The 12,096-nt window shown below is 30.2% G+C and overlaps 1 protein-coding gene across 7 annotated transcripts in view; it reads left to right on the forward strand.

Annotated features, from left to right (window-relative positions):
• The window catches only part of LOC106474550 (septin-7-like), an 80,262-nt gene extending 68,348 nt beyond the window's left edge, over nt 1-11,914 (forward strand). For 5 of the 7 annotated variants that reach the window (XM_022379832.1, XM_022379829.1, XM_022379836.1 and 2 more), the window contains one exon: nt 74-5,974. In XM_022379832.1, coding sequence (XP_022235540.1) covers nt 74-152 — 79 coding nt within the window. In that variant the 3' untranslated portion in view covers nt 153-5,974. Of the gene's footprint in view, nt 1-73; nt 5,975-6,084 lie in introns of those variants that run through there. The other 2 variants (XM_022379844.1, XM_022379840.1) reach the window with 2 other exon arrangements.
• Nucleotides 11,915-12,096: the final 182 nt, after the last annotated feature.

Genomic DNA, 12,096 nt, shown 5'->3' on the forward strand with positions numbered 1-12,096 from the left:
TATTTACATGGTTAACCTTACTTTTTTGACATAATGAGATTATTCCTTAATTTTTTTCCTGAAATATTCATAGGACTATTGCAAGAAGGACCAAAACTTCCTCACTTATGAACTTATCACAGTCTGTTTCTGCTCGTTGTCGTCCCATGTAAAATACTGCACAACTTCAGTTGTTTATAGCTAATGGACTTGTAGCATAAAATATCTGTAATACACCAGTAGTTTGTTGAAGTAGCTTAAAGATTATATGCCTTATTAAGTTAATGGATTTTGCACACTACATAAATATACAAAGATTTGTTGCAAGTTATTGATTTCCTAAAAGAGGAGTGTAAATTTTGGAATTTAAATTATACACTTCCTTATACTGTGAAAGAAAGTAATACATATATGTATAAATCTAAGTAAAAAAAAAAAATGGTTTACTCCTAATTCTACATTATCATCAGTATTCGTTATAAACTGGTAATCCTGTATAACTGTAGGTTTGAAATATCTTGGTTAGTGATCAGAGAGGAAACATAATCTTAATGATTTTAATATATCATGAACAGTTCAAAAAAAGGTGTGTCAGTGCAAAGTCTGGATGTTGCAGATACATGAAGAAAACTTTTAATATTTTTTTCATTTGGCAAAAATTACTTGTATATCAGGTATGTTATCTATTTGACATAGCATATTTACTCGCCTCAGCTTGAGTCTCTTGAAAAAATATATAAATTTATATTTGATTGTTATATAAAAAAAACTTATTGTAAGGTAAGTAATTATTTATTTTTAAACAAGCCTTTCATGTGCTATATCTTTAAAGAAACAACAACACTTACTAAGTACTTCATTTCTGCTGGATCTGAGATCTAGAATCCAATTTTTAAGTTGTTTTTTGTACTCAAAGAAAATAACATTACCATCGATTTTCAGACTGCCTCATTTGCAGTATAAATTGATATGTTACTAAAGTTGTAAACTATATTACTCTCCTCCAATCTCATTTTAAATAGTATACTCAATAAAATTCAAACTGTTAGCTTCCAGAATACGACACACATTTGGCTACAGGGATCCAGTACCTTTTTTTTTCTTTATAAAGATTAAGCAGTTCTTTTACTTGTTATGCTCTGTGTATTTGAATTAATAAGTTTCTGTGATTCATTAACTGTCATATTAAATTAAATGTCTAATTTAGGAAAATAAAAGATTTTTATTGAGAGAAAACTAAATTACTTGTAGAAATAGTCTTCTTAACTCTCAAAATCATTTGATTTACCTATTTTTTTCAAAATACAAAGTAAGTTTTGTAGGTTTTTTAGACTGTAGCAAACACTGCACAGATGTTTTACAGAGAAAAGACCTTTTTGTGAGAAACCTTGAACATACAGACACGTATATATGTTATAGTAAATAGAATTACCATAAGTTATGCAGGTATGAATAAAGTGAAATTAAGTTTTAAAATTTCTTTAATAAGGAGATTTAGTAATCAATGCTACCAATGAGGTTAAAAGAGACTTTTTTTTTGTGCTTGTCTTGCTCTCATATCGTAAAGAGCTATTTCAATTTTCAAAGTGATATTTGGTTTGTAAGTAATTTGATTAAAACTGCTCATATTGTGTCATGTTAAAGGGATATCCACAGAGAAATAAAACATTTCTCATCTTCCACTTATATTTTGATATTTCTTTTCATTCTATTTTTTATATAAGTATCCTTTTCTTGAGGCTTTGGACATTCCATTAAAATTACTAGATTGTAATTACAATTACTCAATAAGAAAACAATAAGGAGCATGAATTCTTGAAGCTTCTTTGACCAGATTTAAATTTTTATATTTTATTTGCTTTATATTACTTTCACTCTTTATGTTGATACAATATTAAACAACAACCTCACAAGTTCTGTAAAATATGTTGGATATTGGTAGTGTTAAATGGTAAAATATGTATTGTTTCACTACAAACCACCACTCAGTATAAACAATAACCCCAATCTACAGTTACTGTAGTTTCAGGAATCATAAAATAAATTATATATATATATATATACAATTTATAATTATTATATATATTATAATTTATAATAGAAGCTAACACATTTTCTAAGGTATGAAAATCGATACTAAACACATTCCACTACACATCACTTTCTGTAGATAAACTTTTTTGTGCCAATATTCTAAGCAATACTCAAAAAGTAACTTCTTGTTTGTACTATGTTGTAATATAAAGTTTACTAGTAGAGTATCAAATATGTTTTACATAAATATCATGCTCAAGATATTCCTTAAGAAAGATGCTACCAGCTTTATATAATGTGCTGTCAAATTATTGTAAAACTCGTTATTTTTGTAATGTAAAAAGAAAAATACATAAAGTTTAAATAAATTAAACATTTGAGTGTAAATGTTGAATCTTTAAACTAAAATAATTTACAAAATTAGGCTTGATAAAAGGCAGTAATTGTCATTTGTTCTAACTGTCTAGATTTTGAAGTAACCTAGAAACAAGAAATTAAAGTTCAGTTTGATAGTTTATACAATTTTGGTATATAGTGGTGAATGCATATTGTATATCCTTCATGATGTTTTAGAAATTGTTATGCTTTGTTTAATTCTATATTTGAATGATTTTATCTTTGTTTGTCATGTACTTTTATATTACAATAGTTTCTTGATTTCATTGTGTACGGACAACAGTTTAAACAAAGATAGTTATTTTTTTAAAAACATTTTATTATTCGAAGAAATAACAAAAACTGCTGTATTTAAAATCTTGAACTCTTCTATTACTGGATAAGCCTTTTGGAAATTTTTCATATTCAGAGAACTTCTAATTCCTTGTTAGTGACTATCTTGAAGAATAGTATCTGTTAGAGTATGCTCCTTTTCTGTCATATCTGCAATATTTGTTGTTTAGTCATGATTTTTGGCCTTCATGTTAAACATGTTTATAATTTTTGTTTCAAGAAATTGTTGAAATCATTGTATGAAGCAATGCTCATTTTTTTTTTACAGGATAATTTATGAATGTGTAAGTATTGTTAAAAATAATGTCAAAGCATCCACTAACTCTTCAACTCTATGTTTCAAAATTAACTGACTTGAGAATGTGACTTATGTACTGGGTGATTATAAAGAAAATTTTGCAGTTCAACACATCATATCTCACAAATGGTGTGGCATAATAAAGTGAAACTATACGGGGATGCTCAGGATATCATGGGGATACAATATGTTACCCTCAGGACACCACTATGATCAATCACAGTAACTGTTGAAAATGTGATCTTTCAGCATCTGCGTGACAACAGACATTACTTGAAGAACATGTATCTAATCTGGTATGCTGGTCACTTTTAGACAATTGCATCTTTGGGGTCTGGCATTATGTAAGGCTTCCCATGGTAAACAAGTGACTTTGGCTACTTCCACAACAAGAAACCAGCTGATGTTAGGTCTGTGAACAAAATAGTCTTTCACAGGGAAAAATTACATTAAATTACTCTGTCGTGAAAATGCTCTACAAAACAAGTTTCACCTGGATACCACTAAGCAGAAGGGCACAATCCTGCATGAAAACCATAGTGTATATCACACTTCATTGCTGCAGCATGGGGATTACATTAGTTGTGAGCATTTGATGATACCATGCAGCATTGGCTATGCAGGTTTGTAGTCCATATACTGATGGTTTTTCAAAAAAGTTATCATCCAATAACAAAGTCAGTTGCAAAACCACACCCCACTCTTACCATAGCATCATATAGATGTGTAGGAAATTTTACATCGAGGTTAGTTTTCAACCAGATAATGCAGTTGAGTGTGTTGACACTTCTAAAAAAGAGTTAAGTGTGCTTCATCAGTCCATAAGATATTGGCAGACCATTGGTCATTAACTTTCAGTTTTGCCAAGAACTGGAATGAAAAATCAGCACATTAGGTTAAATCCATCTCCTTCAGTGAAGAGCCTTATGAACATTTTAAATTGGCAAATCCAGAGACCAGGTGACGTAACGCACACTGCTGGCATGCTCTACTATGTTTTGACTTATCTCAGCAGGTGTCTGTGGTCTGCCTACACATTTGTTGATGAATTTGTGTATAGCAGCACTGGAACAAGGCCCTCTATGGATGTTATGCACCATACAGTATTATTCCTTGAGAATTGTTTCTGCATTGTATCATTCGGTGTAATAACATTTCACTAGTTCACTTCTCGGCAAACTTGTCAGTTTCATTCTTGTTGAATGAGTTGCACTGCAATTGGCAGGCCTAGTTATTTCCATGTGAAATATGTAGTGGCAGTGTTCCAACTGTGGCATTTGCATCCATGTGATACACTTAATACCCCTGTGCTATTTCATTTTCCTATGCTATACTGTTTGTGATACATAATACACTTAACTGTTAAATTTCTTCATAATTACCCTGTATAATTGATAATTGAATTAAGTGAAAGAAAAGATCATGTGATGTTCAGGGTTTCCAGTGGCCTTTTTTTTAAATTAGTTGCATGAGAGTAATGCTAGTACAAATAAAGCCTAATAAAATAAAACATAGTAGATATACCTTACCAAAAATTGTATAAATGTTACTTTTAATCATTGGGAAGTATTTTGCAATACATCTGTAGTGTTATAGCTGGACTCAGACCTCGAACTGTACCGGAAATAAAGTGTAATCTTAGTGCTGGATAGGTGTTTTTTTTTCTTTCTTTATCCTAAATCTTGGTTAGTGCTAAAGTAAGTATGAATTTGTATCACAGCTTTAAACCTTAGATCCTGCCACTGTGGGTTATGACATTGACTTGGCATTATAACTGAAAAATGTTAAAATGCATAGAATATTATCTTCATACTTCCATATGTAATTGATAGAGCAATGAATAGATACAAGAAATATGAACATAATGAGCTTATAAAATGTTGTATTAATAAATAGTTCCTACCTTTTATTGGAGCCAAAATATCCCTGATAAATACTTGACCAGAATATAATTACCTAGATAACTTTCATTTGACATTATTCTTTTGCATAACATTTGGTTAGTTTACTGACTTCTGTACTACATGTTATAATACAGCATTTAATATGTTTAAATCATACAACTGGACATGATGTTCTTTACTTTATTATTTTTTCATATGGTTTTTTTCAGAAATTAGCAATTGCTTTTGGTGTATTTTTACATTAAACATCCTTGTCATAAGTGTTTCTGATCACACGGGAACACATTTGTAAACGTGCTAACTCAGTAACATGAACCAGAACAAAAGAAGATGTCATAGATTTTTCTGGGTTTTATGTTTTAATATTTCTGAAGTGTAAGAAGTATTATGTATATGTATTATAAAATGTCAAAGAATTGTGTCATATTTGTTTTATTATGTTTCATACAAGAGCATTCTGATATTGTGATTCATTGAAATGTCTGAGTGTTTTCTATCAGGGAATAATGCTCTTATTGATAAGTAACTGATCATCCAGAAAATAATTTTTAGGATATGTACAAACATTACACTGAGTGAGTACTATCTTCACAAATATTCTCCACCTTTTACTCTGTTGGGTAATGGAGGGGTGCTTAATTGTTTGTCTTATCTCTGATTTTCATTGTGTTCTGGCAAGACGTACTTACATGACAGGGAAACTTTGTTGTTCATGAATTGATGCAGTAGACCATACCACTCATCTTTTGGTTAATATGGACTTCAAACTGTTTTTACATTCTTATACAAGTATTTGAATTTATGACATCAACAAATAAAGTCAATTATTTTACTGCTTGTAACTTTTAACTTTTCCTCTGGTCATTCAAATTTGAGTCCCTAAGGATGTATCAAGAAATATAATATATGTATTATTCTTTGCTTATAGTTTGCAATTTGTGCATGAATTATCTCAAATGAAATGTTATTTTGTCCTCCTTTTTTTTTTTATCAGTTTGGTTTCACTTATTTAAATCATTTATGACACACAAAAATTAATTAATTCAGTTTTTTTTCAATCTGAAGTATTTTTAGCTGTAATAAGTAAAAATTAAGTGTTGTTCGAAGATGCTGAAAAGCTTTGTTGTGTTTGTGTTGCAGGCATTTGGATGGCAAAGAGAAGAAAAAGGAAAAGAAGAAAGGCCTCTTCTAACGTTTTTTGTCTGCTCCCACACACATAAAAAAAATAATCCTCACATCCAGTAAGACCAAAGCTATTACATTCTCCCATGTTTTTTGTTGCTGTTCTTTTTACTTCTTTCATTACCTTTTCCACCTATTGTTGGACTTCCTATTGTTATGTCATTTGCTTTACTGTTTGGACCTTCTGCTTTGCTATTCTCCTGTCATCACTGTTAGATCTTTCATCTGTATGTTTTGCCTCAGTTCTATTTGTCATCTCAGGACCTGTTGCTTTGCTTCTACTTTTCTCATCAACTGCAGTTGTCCTGTCTTCTGCAGTGTTGCAGTCCTCTTCACGGATTGCTGGCATTGTTGCTGCTCTATCTTCTTGTGTCTTGCTATAGTACTCATTGCTTTGCTGCTATCTTTTTCATCAAGTACAGGATCCACTACTTTGCTTTATCTTCTCATCACCCCAGACCCACCACTTTGCTGCTATCATTCTTACCAACTACAGACCCACTACTTTGCTTTATCTTCTCATCACTCCAGATTCACTGCTTTGCCGCTATCCTTCTTACCATCTACAGGATCCACTGCTTAACTGCTATCATTCTCACCAACCTACAGGATCTACAGCTTTGCTGCATCTTTCTCATCAACTATAGAACCTGCTGCTTTGCTGCTCTCCTTCCCATCAACTGGTGGACCTGCTTTTGTACCTTATTCTAGTTTATAGCTACTTTTCTAATTAGTTACTGGACTTTTTGTTCTCCCATATTCTCCAGTGATGTTACTCTTCTAAATTTTTGGATTTTCAGTCAGTCTTAGTGCTTCTTTACCTTGTTTGCTATGTGGGTTTATTTTATTTTGTATTTTTAACAGTCTGTTTACATTGAGCATAATTAAAAAAAGTCTGCAATGCCTTACATTAGAATAAAAAACTTATATTTTTCTTTTTAACCTCGTAGCTTCTTTTGTTTGTTTTAGCATGATGTATGAATTTGTTGCTTGTAGACAAACCTTGTTCAATGTATTGTGTGGTGTTTAGAATTGGCCTAATGTTTGTATGTTGTCATAATAAAGGAGCTGTTAATAATGGCTGAAACACAAACAATCCCATTGATGGTTAAAAACAAAGTATTAGTAAGTGTTTTCATAATGAGAAAAATTTGTAGGTCTTAGCTACACTGTGTGTGGTTTGTTATAGAAGTATGAACTGGATAATAAATGTAGAAAAATTAACATAACTTGTATATAGAAACAATGTTTTTCTCTAAATATAGAAGTACTAATTGTTAGCATAACTTTGTAGAATAAGTGCTTTTCATGAAATAATCATTCTTTCTGAATGTTTATAAAGTTATCCTTAGGTTAGTGTATTAGGAAACATAGATTAACTTTTTCATCAGTAATTTTTTTTTACATTTAAATATTTTTTGTCCTTGTAAGAATAGCTGTGAAATTATTTGTAAGCACGTGCATGAATACAGTCTCATTAACCAAAAATGGCCTTACATAATTTTTTGTTTCCTAATATTACTCAACTTTCAGATGGAATAATGTGTTTATATTTCTCTTTTTTTATTTGTATTCTAAAGTCAGTACATGGTAATAACAAGCTTTATGAAAACTGCTGTTACTTAAATAGTAACCAAAATTGATGCTTTGTTCTATATTGATTATGTTTTAATGGAAGAACTTTTAAATTGGACTAAGATTTAGCTCTCAAGTCCATGTTTTGATACTTCAGACTGACTCCAAAAATTTCTTTTTGTGTGTATAGGTATTTTTATATATCCAAACTGTACCTGTTTTACTGTCGTGACAATTTTTGTGTGCTTTTTTTTTTTTCTAGCTACAGGATTATAATATGTGGTCACAAAAGTAATTATTTTATGCTGGATTTAAAAAAAAAAGAATATCCATTCTCAAGCAACATACATAAACATTGCTCTTTTTGAAATTATACTATTTGAGAATATGCTGGAAGATGTTGAACATAGTAAATGTTTTTTTTACTTTTAGACTACTGTTGAACTTACTTGAGTTTGGAAGTTATTATTTTAACAATTATTCATTACTTTAAGTCTTATACACACAAATACACATACTGGGGGGAAGAGGTCTGATCCAAAATCCTTGACCATCTTGTGAAGAACATTTGTATTCTTTCACAAAGATGCAAAGGGAAAATAAAAATAAGACTGCCATTTGAGAAAAATGTACAACAGGAATTGTTTGTTTAATGTGGAAAAAAATTAAGTTTGTAATGAGTGAAGAGCAAAATATATCATCAGCTTTCATAATTAAGTGTTCAAAGACAATTCTGAGACTTACTTTAAGATCAGAGTTGTGTTTATTACATCATGAAGTTATAAAGATTTGATGGTTACCACAAATATAATACATTTGTAGTTGCATTCAAAAACTTGCCTCAACATTGTGATTCACTCATCAAATATAACAGTAAAACATTCTTTAACTTCCCAAAAACTGTGCCTGAGTAGAAGTGTGTTTACAAAATTTGGAAAGTAAGTATAACTTTATTTTTATTTATTTTTTAATGGCAGAATTATTGATAGACAAGGCAAGACCTGTTGTTCATTATAATAAGGTGGTTGCTGTTATATGAAACTCAAAATTGTTATCAGTGATATGTAACTGCCAACTATTACGTTTGTAGGTAAACATTAAGTTCAGAGAAATAGTATACATGTATCATAATCACATGACTAGATTGAGATAGTCACACTGATTTTTTTATAAATTTTGTACCCAATAGTTTGGCCTAATTTGTCTCAAAACATATTACGTCTTTACTAAAACTTCATTTTATAAAATCATCAGTAATTTGTGTATGTGTGCCATCAGTGTATTTTAATAGTTCTCCAAAAACTTGTTGAATCACATTTTTTTGTGTTCACTTGTGCTGTATTCTAGGGGGCTTTACAATTGTATTTATTTTAATTGAATTTGATAAAACTATTTTCATTCATTATACACATTGGATTTTTGTAAAGTCACATTTTTAATTTTATAATGACATTTTGGCATATTTTTTTTGTAATTGTGTTTTTTTTTGGACAAAAATATTGAAAGATGATGAATACATTTTGATACTTTTGCCCTTGTCAGAAGAGCTGTGAAATTATTTGTGAGCAAGAGTGTGAGTATTGTCTAATTAACCAAATATGGCCTTATATGATTTTTATTTTTAATATTATTTAACTTTCAAGTGGGACAGTATATTATAGTGAAACATCTACAGAAATTAGGTTATTATGATATTTAACGTGAGGAGATTTTATACTAGCATTAGGCTTGAGAAAAAAAAATCATAATTTTTCTGCCAAAATAAGGTTATGTACTAATAATTGAGGGTTATAACTGTTAAGAGAAAATGTTTTAAATGCTAAGAGAGCACTTTGTTAGCTGAAAGTAATGTAACTTTGATATCGAGACATTGGGCAGTGTACAAACATGTAGTTAGATGGGAACAGATTTTGTTCATCTTTAATTTTTGTTTCAACTACATTTACGATATTTAATTTCACTAATAAAATTAGGTCAGACAATACAAGTCAGTGTTGTCGACAAGAGTTATCCTTAATATGTGTAGTTGTATTCAGTGAAAATGTGTGTATGTGATTTGTTTTGTACTGATGTCACGATCAGTGTTTTGTACTATTTTTATGGTCACGCTCGGACATTATTCTTTGCATATTTCAGCAGAGTTTCTAAAATAACTCAACGTCGATTTTGTATTAATGTAATAATCAGACAGAATTTTGCATACTTCATCAATGTTTCTATGACAACTCAATATCCTTAAGATAGCGTGACATAATAAGAGCTAGCTCAAGCTTTTGGAAATGAACAATGCTTACCTCCTCCCTTTCAAAATTTACTGATTTTTGAAATCTCAATTAAAATATTGTTTTAAAGTAAAGTATTTTATATACTGTTACACATTATCTTCGTCTTAAAAAGCTTTTTATTAATATGAAGAACTATAGTACTTTTTCCACGCTATAATGAACATGAGGTATAGATTACAAACATTTTCTTTATGACTGACTGTATTTCGATATTTAAGAGGTGTTTAGCTCAATTTATACTTTGTCACATCATTCAGTTATTATCTGTGACACTTCTAACATCAACTATTGTTCCTGTGGTAGTATTTTATAAATCTTCCATTAGTAGTATTTTAATCTTCCATTACCAGTCAGAATAGGCCCAAAGTTTGATTCTTTCAATTTTCTTGTTCTAGTGCACAAAACTTATTAGAAACAAGATGCTTGCAAAACATTAATTTTAATTCATTGTTTGTATTATAGCTTTTTCTTGCCTCCTAGGTTGTTTTATGTGTACCAAAATAGATTTTATGTTTTACTCCTATTCCTATCAAAAACCTTTTATAAGTGACATTTTTATGACCTCCAGTAACATGTTGCAATTGTACATATTCAAAATGGTTTATTAAAATAACGAAAATTTGGTATAAGAATTAAGAATAGTTAAAACTAGTGTCAAATGTCTTCAAACCTTCATCATTTTGTGTGTGTCATTCTAATGCAGTTTGAATATCTGTTAGAATATTTAAATAATTATAAAAAGGTATTCACTGAATCAAATTAGTTTTAAGTATGTTTCGCTAAAATAAACGCACTAAAGTATCACTATCATTGAAAGATAATGGTAGTATTAAAATATTTGCTAAATTTAGTTTTATACTCTAGATATATATATGAGATAGAAATGTAGACATTCATTTTAGGACGAGTTATTTTCAGCTTTATTATTATTATTTAGTAAAGTAAAAAAAATAAGTTTTATATTTTTCAACTTATTCAGGATACGAAAATATATGACAGAAAGCCTGAATATAATGCAATAGGCCATCCGTTTGAAAGAAGATAACTGTAAGAAAAAAGCCTATTTAAAAGTTACTTGAGTGTACTACTAAACAAAGTATTGAAATGCACTAAGTAGGAAATTATGCCTCAGCTGTACCAGTACTTACTATGGTGTATTTAATGTTTCCTTGACCAAGTAAGTAAAAGCCATTTGAAAAGGTTTCCTCACACCACAATAGTTCGCCAATTAATCATACCACTTGTCAGTTTGGTTTCTTTCTTTTTCGCCAATGATACTATCCGTTGACTAAGCTTGTTATAGTGTTATTAGTTTTATGACGGGAAATGTCTCATTAAAAAGAACAAATAACGTAGGTTTAATCAATTTGTAGGCCTATTTGCACTCGCGGATGCTACTGTTTTACGTTTAAACATTAGTGCTAAGTGGTTATTCTCGAAGTTACAAATATTATGACGTACACATACTTAAAATGCGGGTGGTGTACATTTACCAAGAATATTTGACACAAGTTTTATTCAAGTGATCAGAACGTGTGCCATTAACTTGTTTTCCTTTTTATGATAAGCTCAATGACACCTTCGTGTACTTAAATGACAAGGATGTTTATGTAACCTACTGCCAAATAAAAGTGCTTTCTTCCACATCTTTTTTTTTTTTATGTGTTGAGAAAACCAGAACTTTGTTATTGAATTATAACATTTTCATTTGGATGTTAATCATTTGCAGCTGTTGACTTGTAGTGATTGTACTTTCAGACCCAAAATAATTTCTAATTCTATAATGATTACATTAATGTTAGATTTTTTGTAGCTATGTATTTATGTCGCATTGTTTGATGTAATATATCTTGCCTAATTATGTTGTTTTTTGTACAAAACTTGTTTCTTGGAATAAATGTGACATAATTAATTGTGCTCCAAATAAATGTAGCATACTTTGTCTTATTTTAAATTAACTCACGTCCAATAATGTTTGGGTTTCGAATGTTTGTTACTCTATCAAAATTGTTCTAGGCTGTAAAAATGTTCAGGTCACCACTACGATCATTTACATCCGAACCCCCCCCCCCCCTCCCACCGGCGACACGGTGTTGTTCGGTTCGGACGT

Source organism: Limulus polyphemus, unplaced genomic scaffold, assembly GCF_000517525.1.
Source record: "Limulus polyphemus unplaced genomic scaffold, Limulus_polyphemus-2.1.2 Scaffold139, whole genome shotgun sequence".
NCBI lineage: Eukaryota > Metazoa > Arthropoda > Merostomata > Xiphosura > Limulidae > Limulus > Limulus polyphemus.